The following is a 20,440-nucleotide window of genomic DNA, read 5'->3' on the forward strand; positions in this document are numbered from 1 at the left end:
TGCTGCTCCCGAATCAGAATCCTCCGTCACAATCTGACATATATTTCCCAAAAGGACAACTCATTCCTGTCTGCCTCATAAACCTAATCCTGTTTTTGCCCCGTTATTAGAGATAGTTCTCCCCATTTATTTATTTAGAACATTCACAGACATCACAAATTAATATTCCACATTTCAACCCTCTTCACTTTGCTGTGTGAAACTTCACTGATGATTTTATTAAGAAGCGGTTGATAAGTTTGATGGGAGCACCATAGCTTTCGCAATAACTAGGAGTCCCTTAACAAAGTTCAATGATACCTGTGGCTCAGACTCCTCGCCTTCTGGTTCCTTGAACAATTCCTCAGCTCCAAACTTCAAAATCGCTGTCAGCTCCTCCTTGTTGAATGGTGTTGAGCTGGAAGCAAAAATTCACCATCAGAGAGGAACACAGTAGTAATTTTTGTTCACATTATGTCACCAAAGACTCTAGAAAATTCCCACAGGTGTACTAAGGAGAGTATTCTAATTGGTTGCATCACCATCTGATCTGGAGGGGCCATGGTACAGTAAATGAAGAAAGCTGCAGAGGGTTGTAAAACTCAACCAGCTCCATCATGGGCACTATCCTCCCCAGCATCGAGGACATCTTCCATTATCAGGGGCCCTCATCACCCAGGACATGTTCTCTTCTTATTACCACCATCAGAGAGGAGGCACAGGAACTGGAAGACCCAAACTCAACGTCTTAGGGACAGCTTCGTCCCCTCCACCGTCATACTTATGAATGGTCCATGAACTCAGGAAAACTACCTATTTTTGCTCTTTTTTGCATTAATTTTATACACCAGAGACCCAAGTCACCCCAACTACAAACTGTTCCAGCTGCTACCATCTGGGAAAATGGTAACATGGCATAAAAGCCAGGACAACAGAGTCCGGGACAGCTTCTTCCACCAGGCCATCAGACTGATTAATTCATGCTGACACTACTGTAAATATTGACTATCCTGTTGTACATACTACTTATTACAAATTACTATAAACTGCACATTTAGACTCCTTATGTATATGAGGATGTAAGTAATAAAATCAATTCAACTCATATATATATATTATATACACACACATACATGTATGTATATAAAAATATAAATATATACATACATATATATTTTTTCTTACTGTAATTTATAGTTTTTTCAAGTATTGCACTGTATTGGTGACAATAAACAACAAATTTCATGATATACATCAGCAATAATAAACCTGATTCTGATGTGAGCATTTATTACTCTTCCCTGATTTCCCTGAAATGGTCCCCCTGCTGGGTGCTTTTAAAGGACAATTAGGAGCTACCCACTTTGATTGCTCTGTAGCCACAGAAAGTCTTAACCAGACCAGTCATGGCTTGCAGCATAACTTCCTTTGTTTCTACAATTCAAGAGATAAGTGGTTGTTATTAATGACGCCTTTTATTTTAATATTCTTGTGCGCTTGGTGGGAGGATTAGGGGGCTGTGTATGGTGAGACAGGAGAACGTAAAGCTATGAAGCGAATGCAGAGGTAAAGTGAAAAGTCAGGGGAAGGGAGGAAAGGGGAAGATAAAATAGTGAGGAGCACTTTGACATGACTACTTACTGTGAAGGACGGGCAGAGTTATCCAAAACCGTCCGCCCTGTGGTGTCCATCCTCTGAATGACCAGATGATCCAGGACCATCTTCTTCTTGGCGCGCTCGATGATGTCCTCCTCCACCGTCCCTTTTGTAACCAGGCGGTAAATGTTCACCTGCAATATTGGGACAGAACTTTACAGGCTACGGACAGTGATGGTCATGCAAGGATTAGCCTCTGGTGAAGGGAAGGACCATGTAGTTGGAATTGCTGTTGGTGTTCACATGTCAAGCGTCTTTGACGTATTGGGCGTGTTTATGAAAAATGGCAGAAACAAAACACTAGCACCAGAGTAACATGTACAAAAATGAGGGATGAACTCAGCAGGTCAGGCAGAGTCTCTGGAGGGAAGTAAACAGCTGACATTTCAGGCCGAGACTCCTCGTCAGGACAAGAGGGAAAGCAGATGCTGGATTAAAGGGTGGCAGAAGGGGGAGGAACTCAAGCTGTCAGGTGCTACGCAAATCTAGGTGAGTGGGAGGCAGGGGAGGTGGGAGAGATGACGGAAGAAGTGGGAATGATCTGAAAAACGTTCTCTCGTTTTTACTGTGTACTGTACAGCAGTTATGGTCAAAACAACAATAAAAAGCAACTTGAACTTGAGACAAGTGGGGGACGGCTGGTCGAAGAGGCAGAAGGCTGAGAAAGGTAGAATTTGATCGGGCAGGAGAGTGGACCATGGATCAATTTCCCTTTCGATACTTTATTTCTTTGTAAGATCTCCCCCTTGCTTAAGGAAGCTATGTGGACGCCATACACACAAATTGCTGGAGGAAGTCAGCAGGCCAGGCAGCATCGATGGATAAAACAGTCAACATTTCAGGCCAAGTCCCTTCATCCATCCTCAGGTCTCAGCTTGAAACTTCCACTGTTTACTAATTTCCATAGATGCTGCCTGGCCTGCTGAGTTCCTCCAGCACTTTGTGTGTATTGCTTTGACATCCAGCATCTGCAGATTTTCTCGTTTGTGGATGCCATGAGGTTCACATTATGGCATATTGAACAGCTGAGGTGAATGGTGGTTCTGCTGGACTCTAGATCATGGTCTCTGAGACGGCCCGCTATTCCTTGCATGGCGGGTAGTGGGGGGAGGGGGGGCTGATGCTTTTTGATGAGGCAGGTGGGGGATGATGCTTTTGCTTGGGTGGGGAGGGGGGGGAGTTTGGAGTTCTAACATTTCGTTCTTTGGTGATTTCCTTCTGTTTCATCGATGCCTGTGGAGAGTAAGAATTTCAGGATGTATACTGTATACATTCTCTGATGTTAAATGGAACCAGTGAAGCAGTGAGCCAAGACGGTTGGTTTTATTAAATGCTGAATATAACAGTGAAGACCCACCAAGTTTACCACATAGTGCTTTAGAAGCTCTTAAGCTGAGAAATTCAAGGTGGTGGTGCCGCTGATACGATCCACGCACTCACGTCAAGCACACTGACCTGTTTCTTCTGGCCTATCCTGTGAGCCCGGGCCTGAGCTTGCAAGTCATTCTGAGGATTCCAGTCAGAGTCGAAGATGATCACAGTGTCGGCAGAGGCCAGGTTAATCCCGAGTCCTCCTGCTCTCGTGGACAGGAGGAAGCAGAAATCCTGAAACGGGAATGTAATCCAGGACTAAGACATACAGAAAGGACTCAGAGCTGTGAACACAGTGAGATCCCGAATACCTATAGAATGGTTTGCTATGGCAACGACTCTGCACACGATTGCAAGAAACTGTAGAGAGTTGTGGACACAGCTCAGCACCTCACAGGAATCAGCCTCTCCTCTATGGTCACTCCGTAAAGCAGCTGGCATAATCAAAGAGCCCACCCACTCCAGACATTCTTCCTTCTCCCATCTGGCAGAAGATACAAAAGCCTGAAAACACGTACCACCAGGCTCAAGGACAGCTTCTATCCCAATGTCATCAGATTCCCTGAATAGAACTTTTGTACAATAAGGGGGACACCTGGCCTCACAATCTACCTCATTATGATTTTGTACTTAATCAGTTACCTACACGACACCTACTAAATTTACTTTATCTTTTGCTTTGTCACTTGTACCAAGATGCAGTGAAAAGCTTGGCTTAGACACTGTTCATTCAGGTCAGATCATATACATATATATAGTCATCAGGCCCAGCCTGCTGAGTCACTCTAGATTCCAACAGCCTCCTGTGTGTCCATGAAACGAAGAGTATAAATGTGGTGCATCAATGGCAAAAAGGGTCAACTTACAGAACCCTACAAATTATACAAAAGCACAAGGCTCTGGGTCGGAATTCTTCAGACGAGGGGTCAAAACAAGCCTCTGGCCTCAGGGACACACAGAGGTGCTTTATTTATAACACAAAGGAGGAGCAAGCATGGACAGCACGCGGTTCCTAGGATTCCGATGGAACGAGGGAGGAAACGTGAGAAGAGCCATGGTGACAGCAGCATTGCAGGACAGCCAAGTTTAGAATTCTCCCTAGATGGATTTCGGGAAGATAGCTGTAGTGAGGTGGATGAGCTGGGCAGCGCAAGTTTTCAAGAACTGGAACACAAGGCTGTGCCAGGCTGGGCAGTGAAAAATCAATCCTCTTCTTTGGATTTTTGGCATAAAGCACACAACCCATCCCCAACTCGTACTGCACAAATACACAGTGAAGCGTGCACTAAACACAAAGATTGAGAAGCGTGTGGTGTGTTGGCTCATCATTAGTTGGGGACTGAGTTCAAGAGCCACAAGGTAAAAGAGGTAATGGAGGCTGATAGAGGTAATACTGCAGATCAATAAAATTCTGGTTAGATCACACTTGGAATACTGTGTTTTCTAATCTAGTCACTTCATTATAGGAAGGCTGCGGAAGCTTTATAGAGAATGCAGAGATTTACCAGGACACTATCTGGATTGGAGAGCATGTCTCAGGTTGAGCAAGCTAGGGCTTCTCTCTTTGGAGTGCAAGAGCATCAGAGGTGGCGATAGAGGTGTACAAGATGATGAGGAATATATAGAGTGGACAGTCAGAGACTGTTTTCGAGAGTGATAATGTCTGATATGAGGGGGATTATTTCAAGATAAATGGTGGAAAGTATAGGGTAGGATGCCAGAAGTAAGTTTATTTTTTTACACAGAGTGCTGAGTGCCTGGTTGAGGCAACCACACTCATCATTATGTGTCGTATTGTACGACGTGGGCGAACGCAGTCTTCCCATGACCAAATACTTCTACAGAACCGGTTTGCCACTGCCTTCTTCCGGGCAGTGTCTTTACAAGCCGGGTAATCCCAGCCATTATCAATACTCTTCAGTGACTGTCTGCCTGGCATCAGTGGTCACATAACCAGGACTTGTGATTTGCACCGGCTGCTCATACGACCATCCACCACCTGCTCCCATGGCTTCAAGTGACCCTGATTGGGGTGGGGGGGGGGGGGGCTAAACAGGTGCTACATCTTGCCCAAGGGTGACCTGCAGGCTAGCAGAGGGATGGAATAGCTTACACCTCCATTGGTAGAGACATAACTCCACCCCTCCACCCAGCTGATACATTAGAGACATTTAAGAGATTCTAAGATGGGCACATGAATGAAAGAAAAATGGAGCACCACGTGGGAGGAAAGCATTAAGATTTATCTTAAGAGTAGGTTAAAAGGTTGGCATAACATCATGGGCTGAAGGGTCTGTCCTGTTCTGATCTAAAAATAGAGCTGCTGACAAGTGTTACAACTTTAGCCCTTACAGTGTAGCCCCCGTTCCATAACATTTACTGACCAAACTATTTACACAGAAAATATCTGCAATAAGTCATGCACTGACAAATGACAGCTTGTACTTAAATGATAAAGATCGTTTTGTGAGTACTTTGAGCTACGTGTGTATGCGTGATTCATTTTTCGTTTATGAAGCATCTTTCCAAAACAAAGTTATACATGGTAATGGAGATGGAATAGCCCAAAATAAAAGATTCTGGGCAAGGATTCACCCGTAAAGTTTGCTTGTTTCAGTGATGATTAAGTAAACAATATCAGAATGAGCAAGGATTATTAAATAGTATCTGGATAACACAGGAGTTACTCAACAATTCCAAGGATTTAAAGTTTGATAAATGATCTCAGAACCAGTAACAGATTACGAAGTCTGTTTGAAGTGGTGTGGCTCAGTTCACTACCAAGGTTGTAAATTATTGCGTCCTTACCTCAGATGCTTCTGCGTTGAAGTGATCCAAGGCTTGTTTTCTTAATTCCCCTTTTATAGACCCATCTAAACGCTGCAAAATGATGAAACAGAAACAGCTTCAATGCCTGCTCAAAGCCCAGATAGAAACTCTGAAAAGTTCAGATTTCATTTCTATTTTTACTCTGATGCTCAGTCCAAAATAACCCTGGCTCTTGCTTGGTCAACAGGTCTCAAGGCTCCTCTCCCTCACTGGGTAGCTGTAGCAGGAGAGTTTGGCTGGTGGTGCAGTATCGCTGCTCTCTGGCACTGACCTGCTGAATCGCTGAGCTTCAAAGAACAAGGGCGAAAACAGAAAATGCACACGGTGGACGTGTTATTAACATTTCTGTCTGGGGAGGCCCATCCCTGCGGACTTGTAGAGATTTTACCACGACGTTTGCACTTCTGATTCGACCGCCCCCCCGGTCCCCAATTCTCAGCGTCGACCACAAGACCCACCGCTCACCAGGCCTCGAATTCCGGCCTTGTCAATGCATACATTCTTAACACTACGTCTCAAACTCCAGGAAGTCATCGGGCCTTGTTCCTCCTGCATACATGGAACTCCAACTCCAGAACCCGCCAGCAACTGACTGACCCCTGAGGAAGCCCCCCAGCTTTGTTCACGCTGATCTGTCTGCCTGACATCCCGGCCTAGTCCGTGGAGGTTCCACTTCTGAGTTGCAAGCACTTTAACAGCTTATCCTGTGCTCTAATTCACATCCTTGTCCCTAGAAACCCTAACCTGACCCTGACTTCCTTCTCTGTCTCCAAAATCATCCCCATGATCCCCAAAAATATCGCTACAATAAAACAACCAAAAATGAGCTGCGACGTCCATGGAGGTTGCAGCTTGGTGCCATCTTGACTGGGGACTAAAGCCAACAAAATCCTTTGTGAAACAGGCTTCTGGGCTCGATTTCTCTGTTAAACTTTACCTGGAAGGGATAGTGTTTAATGGTCAGGTATTCGGCAAGAATATCCAACATCCGCACCATCTGGGAAAAAATGAGCACCCGATTCCCTCGCTCGCGAAGCCTGGTCATCAGCTTATCCAGAAGGATCAGTTTGCCGCTACTCTTGATCAGATTCTGTAGAGAATCAAAGTAGGACAAAAGAATTGATGTTACCAAAAACAAGCAACAGCCACAGCCACGAAAATCCACGTTCTACAGGACTGTGCAAAAGGCTCTGGCACATATATATAGATAGGGTGCCTAAGACTTTTGCACAGTACTGTAGTAATTTTATGTATTGCACTGTACTGCTGACGCAAAAGAATAACAAATTTCATGACATGTATTTGAGTGATGATAAACCTGAGCAACACACACAAAATGCTGAAGGAACTCAGCAGGTCAGGCAGCATCCATAGAAACGAATAAAGCAGTCAACTTTTCTGATCGAGACCCCTCTTCAGGACTGAAAAGGGAGAAGATGCCAGAATAAAACAGTAGGTGGAGGGGAAGGAGCCTGGCTGGAAGATGATAGGTGAAGCCAGATGGGTAGGAAAGGCCCAGGGCTGGAGAAAAAGGAATCTGATATGAGAAGAGAATGGACCATGTGTGGAAGTGAAGGAGGACGTAACGGGAAGTGATAGGCAGGTAGGAAACAGAGAAAAGAGGGGGGAGGGTAAGGAGAAATCAACATTCATGCCATCAGGCTGGAGGCTACCTAAATGGAATATGTGTTGCTCCTCCACCCTGAGGGTGGCCCTACCCTGGCACATACTAAACCTGATTCTGATATGGGTCTCTATTCTGGACTAAGAGTGGAAAGGGGGCAAGGAGAGGGGATTTTTAGTTGGAAGAAGTGGAGGGAGTGGGAAGCATCAGAGAGATGCTCTGTAATGGTTAATAAACCAATTGTTTGGAATCAAATCTCAGTACAGGGTGTGTCACCTGTGCCACCGCCCACCCCGGCACTCCTTCTCTGCCACCTGTCCCACCACCCTCCCGCAGTGCTCCACCCTCACCATTCCCAACATCCTTTGCTTCCGCTATGTTTACAAACTTGATCTCCAATACTCCATGTTGACAAATACAAGATTGTACACAATTCTTAGCACTCTAGCTATAAAACTCTGCCTAAGACTTTTGCACATCACTGTATTTAATTGACAAGGAGTGTGCATTTATTGAACTGAAGTTGCTGCAAAAGTTTATTATTAAGTTTACTAATTTAAAGTAACCAAAATGGTGGAAATACTCAACAGCCCAGGCAGCATCTATGGAGAGAGGAATGGAATAAACTTTTTTAGGGTGACGACCTTCCATCAGAACGTTTCAGAGAGAGGAGGCAGTGATAGTTCAAACTAAGGGGAGGCTTCTCATACGATGAAGGACAAAACGGATTAAAAAAAAGGGTGGTAAGAGCTGTCTCTCACTTGCTATCGGAACAGATTGTTTTGCTCCCTTTGGTAAATGACAATGACATAGAATTCCAACTAAACCCAGTCAGATGTATCGAGAGCTTCAGATTAAAGCCCTGCATTAGGCCTGCTCAATCTGCCGAGTCCCTCCAGCAGGCTGTTTGTCGCTCCAGATTCCAGCATCTGCACTCTCGTGTCTGCATGTATTCAGTGTGTCAATGCAAACACAGATCAATACACAGGCCCCTTTCCAAAGATGCACTTAGATATTACTGAGCATGAAATTGGAGAAACTTGAGTGAAGGATGCACTTTCTGGGTAACTGCACATGCTGTTAACGTTATGGCCGGGCAGAGTAACAATAACAGAATCGTTTCCACGTCAATCAAGTCTGTGATTGCACTGTTCTGTGACCTTTACCAAACAAATAGCTTGTGCGATCATCCTCCACTCATTCCATTTTTCTGAAACTAAATGAGGCATTTATTGGGAGAAGCTGCTTTAGATCCTGTTCCCTTCATCATTCCCCATTACAGAGATCTAACAATTGAGACCCGCCCTGCGTCGTCACGTGCCGCTATCTGGCCGAAGCAGAAATTAATATTTGGGTGATAACGCGTCTGTGGAATTCAGGAGGGATCTGGGGCAAAGGAGCCAAAGGGTCTTAGTACAACTATTAGTGCGACCCTGTTACAGCTTGGGACGTCGGAGTTCAGAGTTCAGTCCCGACATCCGCTGTATCTCCTCCCCATGGAACGTGGGTTTTCTCCAGGTCCTTCGGTTTCCTCCCACAGCCCAAGGATGTATCGGGTGGGTTGACTGATCAGTGTAAGCTGTCCCGTGGTTTATAGTCTAGTTAGCTTAGGGTTGAATCGGAGTTGCTGGGGGGCATGTTGGGCGGCACAGCTTGAAGGGCCTACTCAGCTATGAAAAGTAACTTCCCAGTATTGCAACCCAGATGACTGAGGTAGGGGGCGGCATGGTAGCACAGTGGTTAGTGCAACACATTACAGCTGTAAGATCAGAGCTCGATTCCCTCTGCCATCTGTAAGCAATCTGCACGTTCCACACCACCCCTCCATACCCCCCCACCGTGAACATATGGGTTTCTTCAAGAAAAACTGCAAAGGGCTTGAGGCTTGACACTGAAAATGGACAAGACACTAACCAGAAGAAAATGCAATTTCTGTAGAGTGAACGATTAAATTGGGGTGAAAAGGAATATAACGTCATTAAACTGGAATGGGAAAAACACTGAAACACTGAGTGATTAAGACACGTCTCCAATTGAGGCATCAGCGGCAGGGTTGACTGTAAATGCAGAAAACATAATGGAGACAGTGTCTGTGATGATCCTGTCTCTGCGACAGAGTAAATATTTAAAGTGTCTCTGCAATGGCGGTGTGTCGGTGAAACCCACATGCAACACTTCCTGGCTGGTGAGCATCTCCTCCTCCTCACACGGTCTGACCAAGTAGCAGTGGTTGCAGCATTTCTTCAGCTCCATCATGATGTTCAGGAAGCTCGAGGAAGACCCCCTGCTCCCCTTGGTGAGAGCCTTGTAATTTCTTGTCAAAATCCACCTGCATCAAGAGGATAATTCATGAGCAAAGGAAACCTCAGCGGAAAGTCACAAACTGTATTATGGCGTTACAAAGGGCCAAGACAGAACCTATTGCTTTGTCAAACAGGTCAAAAACAGGGAGTTTAAGTGAGTAAAGGAGTTGTGATGTTATATTGACCTTGCATAAAATGTTGGTGAGGCATTTGTTGTACTATATCTAGTTTTTGTCACCTACTTATAAGAAAGATGTCAATAAGTTTGAAAGAGTACAGTGAAAACTCACAAGGATGTTGCCAAGAATTGAGGGTCTGAGTTATAGGGAAAGGTAGAATAGATTAGGATTTTATTCTTCAGATCAGGAGCTCCCAACTTTTTTTATGTCATGAGCAAGGGGTCCAAGGACCCAAGGTTGGGAACCTCCCCCCCCCCCCCCCCACCCTGGAGCATAGGAGAATGAGGTGTAATATGATAGTGGTATTCAAAATTATGAGGGGTATCGATAGGGTAAACGCAAATAGGCTTTTTCCATTGGGGTTGGGTGAGACTACAACTAGAGGTCATATGTTAAGGATGAAGTATGAAACTTTTATGGGGAACCTGAGGGCGTCACTTCTTAACTCAAAGGGTGGTAAGAGTGTGGAGCAAGCTGCCAGAGGTCGAGTTGGATGTGGGCTCCACTTCATCGTTTAAGAGAAGTTTGGATAATTACATGGATGGGAGGGGTATGAAGGACTGTGATCTGGGTGGGGGTCGAGGAGACTAGGCAGTATAATAGCTAGGAACAGACTAGATGGGCTAAAGGACCTGTTTCTGTACAGGAGTGCTCAATAACACTGTGATTTATAAATTCCATGTAATTGGTACAAGGATTAGATGGATCTGAGTTTAAGATTTTCCATTCAGAAGGTTGAAAAGGGTTTGGTAATCACCACCTGTGAACTGTGCTAGAGTGAAAACCCTCACTCCATTTATAAATAACTCGGACATGTATTTCTAAAGCTGTGGTTATCAACTTTGCACTGGAAGGTGAGATCAGATTTTTTCCTACTGACATGGAAAAGATTGGCTGAACCTGTCACAATTTTGTTCTTAATTCTATAAAACAATTACAACCACATACACTCTACCCTGAGTTTGCAACCAATCATAAACTCGTCCTTGTTCTTCCTACGTATCACCATGTTTATGGCCAGCTTCTACCCCACTGAGAAAAACTATTAAAATAGTTTTTGTACGCTAAAATGGACTCTTAACCTCATGATCTACTTCGTTATGATCGTGCACCTTACTGTTTACCAACACTGTACTTTTGTTACACTCTTCTCGTGCATTGTTACTGTTTTTGATCTGTACAAACAGTATGAACAGACAAGCTTCTCGCTGTATCTGACTGCAACATAAACAAGTATCTGCGCAGAAAAAAACAGCCACCACTGTTCACAGGCCAACCCTACTTCAGAACAGAAACACCTCCGTTAGCTCTTCTGCAAGGCACTCCACCTGTCTGCCACATTGCAACGCCATACAACGTGTGTGATCACTGCAGTCAAATGTCGGGAAAGCTGTAAGCTCAGCCAGCTCAGTCACGGGCATTAGCCTCCCCAGCATCTAAGACACCTGCGCAAGGAGATGCCTCAAAAAGGCAACATTCATCAATAAGGGTCCCCATCGACCCTCATGCCCTCTTCTCATTGCTGCAATCAAGGAGGAGGTACAGGAGCCTGAAGGCTCACATTCAACGATTCAGGAATAGCTTTTTCCCCTCTGCCATCAGATTTCTGAATGGATAATGAACCCATAAGCATCTCCTATTTTTTTCTCTTTCTTTTTGCACTAGTTATTTAATTTATTTATAAATACATATACATCTTATTGAAACTTTTAGATTTTATGACTATGTATTGCAATGTACTGCTGCCGCAAAACAACAAATTTCATGACATATGCTGTGAAATATAACAGTGATATATAACCTCATTCTGATTTCTTTTAAACCCCTTCCCATAACCCTTAACTCCTTTACTAATCAAGACACCACCCAATCACAAAGACCCCGATACCTGGCCTCCACAGCCTTTTGTGGCAATGAATTCCACAGATTAAACACTCTCTGGCTATAGCAATTTCTCCTCACCTCAGCTTTAAAGGTTTGTTTGTTTATTTTGAGACTGTGCCCTCTAATCCTAGACTCTCATACTGGTGGAGCCATCCACTTTAGTGAGGCCTTTCGGTGTTCAATAGTTTGCAAAGAGATCTCTCCCTGCTGTTAACGCTCAGACCCGAGGAATGGCCACTTGGGTGACAGGCTGACTACCGGGCAACCAGTATCTGAACAGATTTGCAGGAAGGTTACTGCACAGATAAAGGCTGCTCAGCCTATCCAAGGTATTCCCTCTTTAAGCAAGATTAAACCAACTAAACCCACATCCCTAGTCTCTCTCAAATTTCAAAGTACACATGTCAACATATACAACCCTGAGATTAATTTCCTTACATACATACTTGATAGATCTACAGAATAATAACCATAACCCATCTAGTCCATGTCAAAATCATTTAAACTGCCTACTCCCACTGACCTGCACCAACACCATCGCCCTCCATACCCCTACCACCCATGTGTCTATCCAAGTTTCTCTTAAAGCGTTAAAATTGAGCTCACATGCATCACTCTCACTACCCTCTGAGTGAAGAAGTTCCCCTTAAACTTTCCACCTTTCACATTTAACCAATTAATCAAGAAACAATAATAATGGAAAAGAAAACAATAAATATTAACAACATGAGATGAAGAGTCCTTAAAAGTGAGCCAAACGAATCTTTTGTTTCAGAAATGCAATCCGAAAGTGCTGCAGTCCCTCAGCAGGTCAGGCAGCACTTCTGGAGAAACTGCTGACTCTTCAAGCCTGACAAAGCGTCTGAGACACAAAGCGTTACTTGTTTTTTCTTTCCACTGTTGCTGCCTGAGCCGCTGAGTGCTTTCAGCATTTTCTGATTTCTAGCATTTGTAGATTTTAAGATATCCTTTCCTTTCAGATACTCATTGAACCATTTCCACTCCAGCAGTACATTCACTCGGCAGACACTTTTACACAAGTTAATCTTTTTATCTCTCTCAGTGCTTTTGACAGCCACCTAGTTTTTGCCTCTTTTGCCAAAGGCAACACACACTAGATGGGCCGAAGGGCCTATTTCTATGCAATACAACTCTTGGTTTAATTCATTAAATGAGGCATAGGAGAAGAAACTGTTCGGATAATGCACAGAGCCTCTTCAGCTCTCAAAGACATTCTAGATGACAAAATACAGCGGCTGAGGAACTTACTTATAATACTGCTTCTGTGAGGCTGACATCTCCACCCGGAGAATTTGCTCAACTTTGGCAGGCAGAGATTTCTCAACGTCCTTCTTCACTCTGCGCAACAGGAAGGGCTCTAGGACCCTGTGGAGGCTCTGGAAACCGTTCTCCCGCCCTTTGCCATGCTCTTCTTCAAAGTCTTCCCAAGAGTCAAACCTGGAAGAACAAATAACCAGATATCAGCCGAGTTCTTTGAACCTTCTCAACACATCTAGAACGAGAAGTGACTAACAGCACCTCCACTGGTGCAGCACTTAATGAATACCAAAACCAAGAAAACCTCTCGTTCTGCTATTTATTCTTTCATGGAATGAGGGTTTTGCTCACTTTTTACTGAGGTAGTGGTGATGAGTTTCCCTCTTTGACTACTACAGATCTCCTCTTGAAGTTACTTACCACAACAAAACTGAAGATAAAAATTCAAGAACTTTGACAAGCTGATGAGTCAGGAAAAATATATAGGAGCTCCCCAGATGCCCGGGACGATGGAAATCTATGTACAGGTATGCGTTACTTAATGTCCATGATACGTTCTGTGAAATCAGATGTTTCACAGAACGATTTGGACATTGTGCGAACGCCATTTTTATATACATAGCAAACCTATATGGAATACTGTAGTGTACCTGTATTGACTAAATAGCCAACTTACACTAAAACTGTATACTGTACACTATAATACATACAAACACTATAATTTTTTTACTTCATTTTAAACTTTTTAATTTCTTTCACTTTTTAAACTGCTGCTATCACTAGGAGTAGCCTTGCTACGTTTGGAAGCCATGATGCACTTTATGGTAATACTTTAGAAAGAAAATTAAACACAGAGATAACGCTACAATACTCAAGAGACACACGATGCATGAGATTGGTTACGTCCGCTACGTCATGTTCACCGATTGGGGCTACAGACGTACATGCAATCGGACGTTGTCAGAATGGACGTTAAGCAGCGCACACCTGTATAACTAAATTCTCCCATGTAATCTTTACTTTTTAAGATAGTAATTGAACCATAGTGGATTGAATGTGACGACAGCAAATGCTACTTTGATTGCATGGTGAATCGAATGGGTCTCCTATATACAAAAGGCCCTCTTCTTGCGCAGGGTTTCAAGTGTACACTTTTCCCATCTCGGCGGGCCTGTTTTGTCGCTCCTGCATTGTAAGTAGTCCACCAGCTGCACTGTGGCTAACTTAACTGAGCAAACAGTTTAATCCTCCTACTTTGATATCATTGTTGCTCCTCGCAAACACAACAGTAATAAGAATGTTTCAGTGAAAACTGGAGTCTGCACACACTGCCATTCATTTCATCATGGACATGGGTAGCACGAATAGGAAGGATTACAGCTAGAGTACGTGGAGCAGTAGGTATGAGCGGCTGGAGAAAAAGAATGTTTCCAACGGACAGAAACTAACTCACTGACGGTTCTCAAGACTGAAGCCTTTATGGGGACTTTATGGAAATTGGGACAGCCTGTATTATTGGGTCAGGATAAAGGGGGACTTGGAAGAGAACCAACAAACACTGCACCCTTTGTTAACATAAGTGCAAGAAGTGCCATGAAACAAATACATCAAGGAGGACCCAACTGATTCCAATCCATTGCTCAATCTACAGCTCTGCTATACTTTTTATGGTTACACAGAAGATTCTTTATTGCACTTACACAGCCATTTAGGACAGTCAAGAACAGCTGGATAAGAGCTCCCACTCCTGACTGATATCACTGGGACATACAGGGTCAGAACTGGGAAGCCAAATGCCCCTCATCAGGTAGATAAAGGGGGTCACTTGAGCAAGAAGTCCCCACAGTGGTTTTGAACCCCATCAGACTGATCAGGGAGTTGGCAAAGCCCCTTCCTTAACACCAAGCCATGCTTGATTGATCACAAGTGAGCAAGACAGGGGATCGGCTTACTTTTCGGGCATGATGAAGTGCAGTAGCGACCAGAGCTCCTTCAGCGAGTTCTGCAGTGGCGTCCCTGTTATCAGCAGCCGATGGTTGGAGCGGAAGTCAATCAGGGTCCGGTACAGGAGGGAGTCGTCGTTCTTCAGTCGATGAGCTTCATCAACTCCCAGGAAAGCCCAGTTTATATTGCCCAGAACAGTCTGACAGGGAAGAAAAGAGTATTAGTAATGATCAACAACAGATATCTCAGCTCAATGATCTCCCCAATGAATTCAAAGTCACCATGGGCTCCCTATCAGATTTCTATTTTACTTTCATTATACAGAGATGAGGAAGAACTTCTTTAGTCAGAAAGTAGTGAATAGTGGGATTCACTGCAGTGGCAGCCAAGTCGTTGGATATATTTACAGCAGAGGCTTGAATATAGGTTCTTGATTAGTAAAGGTGTCAGAGGTCATGGGGAGAAGGCAGAAGAATAGGATTGAAAGGGAAAATAAATCGGCTGATGGAATGGTAGAGCACTCGCTGGGCTGACTGCCCAAATTCTGCTCCGACATCTTACGTTCTTATAAACTCAGTGGCAACTTTATATGCACACTTGCTCATTCATGCAAATTCATTCAGCTGATCATGTAGCTCAATGCATAAAAGCATGCAGACATGGTTGAGAGGTTCAGTTGTTCAGATCAAACATCAGAATATGATCTAAGTGACTTTGACTGCGAAACGATTGTGGTTTCAGACGGGGTGCTTTGAATATCTCAGAAGCAGCTGATCTGGGATTTTCACGCACGACAGTCTGCAGAGTTTACGGACAATGGTGCAAAAAAACAAAAATAATCCAGAGAGAGTGTGGGTGAAAATGCTTTGTTAATGAGAGAGATTGGCCAGACTGGTTCAAGCTGACAGGAAGGAGACAGTAACTCGAATAACCACACGTTACAACAGTGGGGTGCAGAAGAGCATCTCTGAGCGGACAACACTTCAAACCTAGAAGTGGATGGGCTACAGCAGCAAAAAACCAGCAACATATATGCAGTGGTCACTTTACTAGGCACAGGAGGTACCTGAAGTGGCCACTGCGTGCCTATTTTTATACTGCATTAGGGACAAATGCTTACACCCTTACACAGACCAGAACGGGCTGATTACTGGTAATAAAACTGGCCACAGGTCTGCACAGAGACACTCACTTTCCCAACACAGTGAAGAGATGGCTCTGAGGAATGCTGCTACATCTGAAATGCTTGATGGGGTTACACAATATCAAAAAGCAAAGCAAAGGGAGTAGTTTGCAGTTATCCTTGTTACAAGGGTGAACATACTCAAAAGCAGGACTCTAAGCAGGTCAGGTCACATCTCCATAGAGAGAAATAATTCACATTTTAGATCTGGGACCAGATCTGCCTGGTGTACACTTTTATGTTGAATGTTTTAGTTGCTCACCTTTTAGAAAAAAAATCCTAATGTGTTATATTTGTATTGGAATATTGTGTACAGTGTTGGCGCGTGGCCTAGTGAGCAAGGCATCAGACTAGTAACCTGAAGGTCACTGGTTCCAGCCTCAGCTGAGGCAGCGTGTTTGTGTCCTTCAGCAAGGCACTTAACAGCACATTGCTCTGCGATGTCAAGCTGCATGGGTCCTAGTGCCCTTCCCTTGGACAACATCGGTGGCGTGGAGAGGGGAAGGCCTGCAGCTTGGGCAACTGCCGGTTTCCCATACAACCCTGCCCAGGCCTGCGCCCTGGAATCTCCAGGCGCAGATCCATGGTCTCTCGAGACCGACAGATGCCACCACCATTGTGTACAGTTTTGGTCACCTACCTACAGGAAAGATGTAAGTAAGGTTGAAAGAGTGCAGAGAAAATTTACAAGGATGTTGCTGGGTCTGGAGGACCTGAGTTATAGGGAAAGATTAAATAGGTTAGGACTTTATTGCTTGGAACGTAGAAGATTGAGAGGAGATTTGATAGAGATATATGAGATTATGAGGGGTGCAGATAGGATTAATGCAAGCAGTCTTTTTCCGCTGAGACTGGTGGGACTACAATCAGAGTTCCTGGGTAAGGGGTGAAAGGCAAAAACTTTATGGGGAAACTTGTTCACTTAGAGGGTTGTGAGAGTGTGGAACCAGCTGCCAGTGCAAGTGGTGCATGCGAGCTGGATTTCAACATTTAAAGAGAAATCAGGATAGGTACATGGATAGACTGTGGGCAATAGGAGTAGAAGGTTTAAATGGCTCAGGACAGACTAGATGGGCCAAAGGGCTTGTTTATGCCATACCTTTCTATGACTATTTGAATAAGACACACCATGTTTCTGGAACAGCTCCTCCCAGTTGCCATCAAATTTCTGATCAGTCAATGAACAAATGAACGCTATCTCACTATTCCACTGTTTGTTTGTATTTTTGTAACTTTCAGTAATTTTTTTTTACCTTAAAACAAGTTTCGCGACCTATGTCACTGATAATAAACCCGATTCTGATTCACAAGTGGGCCCCTTCACGTACAAAACGTATACATGAACAGATGCCTCACTACCTCCACAGTATGACAGAAAGGCAAAGATCAGAAAAAGTGCTTGTTTCCCCCATGTATGTCCAATCACACTTAAACTTGTCAAAACATTGCCTTATATTCTGGACATTCCCAGTGCTGGAATGTGGAAGAGTACACACCCCTAAGGAACTGGTGAGAAACACTTACTCCCCTAGTGATCTGGCAGCTTTCCGGCTGGGCCAGGGTAAGTGGGACTGATGGAAGTTTTCATGATATTGAAGAGAGTTAAATATTTCTACTTGTGGGAAGCTGTGAATTAGGGAAGACAATATGGCCACATGTTTAAGGAGTAAAGTTGAGTATGTCACAATGGGAAAATGGCCCATTTGGCCCACTGAGTCCATACTAGCCCATTTACATTAACCCCACTTTATTCCCCCCCCCTTCAATTTTACCACTCACGTACACAACAGGGGCAATTTGCAGATGGCCAATTAACTACCCTACCAACCCTCAGGGCTTTGGTACGTGGGAGGAAACCAGATAATTACAGGGAGAACATGAAAGCTCCATGCAGACAGCACCAGGGGTTAGGATTGAAGCTAGGTCAATGGATCTTGAGAAATTGCCCTACTGTTCTGAAAATGCAGGGGCAACGACTAACTTTAAGTCTGAGACTGGGAGATCCATGCTCACTGAAGTCTGAAGCAGATGTTGATACACGGTGTCTGCTATTATCTCAGTGAAATGCTTGAGGAGCTGGTAAGGTCCCTGTTGCAGTGTCCAGGTCAGGATGGCAGTGACCTAAGGCCAGGGTGGAAAGAAAACTTCATGCTTCCCCAGTGCCAGAATGGCCATATCCCAGACCCAGCACTATTGTTTAAGTTATCAGTCAAGAGCCTGAAGTTTTATTACCTTATCCTTCAGCAAGATCTCGTATGTTGTTATCAGAACATTAAACTTCAATCGTTTAGTCTGAGGGTGTATCCAATCATATTCTCGAATCTAAGAGACAGAAAGATTTAATTAGCTCTAAGCGTGGGGTTAACATAGAACAGTACAGCATAGTACAGTCCATGACCTTTTAAGCTACGCCACAACGAATCAAGCCCTTCCCTCCTACATAGTCCATAACCCTCCTATTTTCTTTTACCTTTGAGCCTATCAAGAGTCTCTTAAATGTCCCTAATGTATCTGCCTCAATCCCCACCCCCAGCAATACATTCCAGCCACTTACGACTGCCTGTTGTTAAAAACTACCTCTGACGTCCTCCCTAAACCTTTCTCCAGTTACCCCTGGTATTAGCAAAGCATTAGGTGCTTTGACAGTCACCCAGTGACTTATACTAACAACGCCATGGTTATGGTCTTTTGCAAGCGTGACCACCGACCGTGTTAGCAAGCACACGCACAGCACGCAACATGCAGCCAAGGTGGGGATGGCTCAGACTGTGCTGCCACCCAGAGACTGCAACTTTAGTCCCCAGCTCACTCAACTGATTAAGCGAGCAGGAAACTGAGCTCTGGAAAACCTGGCTCTGGGCTGTTGCCTGATCCCTAGCGTATCGGCTGAAAATGGTGTAGCGGGTATCAAAGTGTGGGGAGAGAAAGGCAAAGCTGGCTTTCTCAGATGCTGACATTTTCAAATGTCAATCACTAACTCTCAGCCTCTGAAGCAAACACACAAAATAAAACAGCCAACTCTCTGAGGAAGGAGTTGGATTGTTTTCCACCTGCTGGATCATAGGTACAACTGGGCACACAATGGAAGAAAATACCAACAATGAATTGACTTACTGAAAGAAAGAAATATATCCAAAAACTAATTTAGCTGTGGAAAAAAACAATGATTGTGGAGCTAATCACCTAATGCATTTTTTTGCACTAGTTTGAAAAATTAAACTCTGAAGCATTTTTGAAGATGGCAAAATAGTGTTTCATTGGGGGATCTTTAAATAAAAACAACCTGGTTTAAAAGATCACCTGGGTGGTATAGTGAAAGGGCACAGCCCATTATTACCTGGAACACATTAGGCCCTGTGAATCACATTTTTGCTTTAAACTACAGAAGAGCAGCATTGGGAGGTACATTAAAAATGTGGAATCACACCCCAGCGGGCAAACAGTCTACAAAAACAGCAGAGCTTAAGCTTTGCAAGTGGCTCTGAGCCTGAGGATCTAAAGGTGAAGTACTAGTCACATTTCCATCCAGTACTGCCCAGGCATTATCCAGTTTATCAGATGCTGATTAACCTGCAGTGCATTTCCCGCAACTGATGTAATTTCAAACTCCGCGATCTTGGCCAAGTGTTTGCAAGCAAGGCGTCAGTCACACTGACCGTATTACGACTCATGACATCGCCAATGTAGACAACCACATTCATGTTGGGCTCCCAGATTTCGAACTCTCTCTGCCAGGAAGTGAGGGTAGACAATGGGACAACCAGCAGGAAGGGGCCGTACAGCATGTGCTGGTTGAATAAGTTTGAGAGGAAGGAGATGGTCTGGATAGTTTTACCCAGACCCATTTCATCGGCCAGGATCACACTGTTGCCCCTGAGGGAATGGAGAAAGAAAAAAAAAAGCTGTCAAAAAAAGACTTACTGACCAAAAGGAAGGAGTGATTGGAACTAAACATGCAACATCAACTTTGTCTGGATGCATAAAGGCTTGGTATGGCAACTGCTCTGCCCGTGACCGCAGAGAACTGCAGAGTTGTGGACACAGCTCAGCACATCAGAGGAACCAGCCTCCCCTTTACGGACTCAGTCTGTACTTCTCGTAACACAGCCAGCATAATTAAAGACCACACCCACCAGTAAACTCTCTATTCTCCCCTCTCCCTTTGGGCAGAAGATACAAAAGCTTGACAAGATATACCACCAGGCTCAAG

The 20,440-nt window shown here is 44.3% G+C and overlaps 1 protein-coding gene across 6 annotated transcripts in view; it reads right to left on the reverse strand.

Annotated features, from left to right (window-relative positions):
* chd2 (chromodomain helicase DNA binding protein 2) overlaps positions 1–20,440 on the reverse strand; it is a 125,525-nt gene that overhangs the window by 40,966 nt on the left and 64,119 nt on the right. For 4 of the 6 annotated variants that reach the window (XM_059952923.1, XM_059952921.1, XM_059952920.1 and 1 more), the window contains 10 exons: positions 19,887–20,103; positions 18,463–18,552; positions 15,056–15,246; positions 13,095–13,283; positions 9,626–9,788; positions 6,773–6,925; positions 5,815–5,886; positions 3,091–3,240; positions 1,621–1,769; positions 301–397 (listed from right to left, as the gene is read on the reverse strand). In XM_059952923.1, coding sequence (XP_059808906.1) covers positions 301–397; positions 1,621–1,769; positions 3,091–3,240; positions 5,815–5,886; positions 6,773–6,925; positions 9,626–9,788; positions 13,095–13,283; positions 15,056–15,246; positions 18,463–18,552; positions 19,887–20,103 — 1,471 coding nt within the window. Of the gene's footprint in view, positions 1–300; positions 398–1,620; positions 1,770–3,090; positions 3,241–5,814; positions 5,887–6,772; positions 6,926–9,625; positions 9,789–13,094; positions 13,284–15,055; positions 15,247–18,462; positions 18,553–19,800; positions 20,104–20,440 lie in introns of those variants that run through there. The other 2 variants (XM_059952924.1, XM_059952925.1) reach the window with 2 other exon arrangements.

This window comes from Hypanus sabinus, chromosome 28 (genome assembly GCF_030144855.1).
Source record: "Hypanus sabinus isolate sHypSab1 chromosome 28, sHypSab1.hap1, whole genome shotgun sequence".
Lineage (NCBI taxonomy): Eukaryota > Metazoa > Chordata > Chondrichthyes > Myliobatiformes > Dasyatidae > Hypanus > Hypanus sabinus.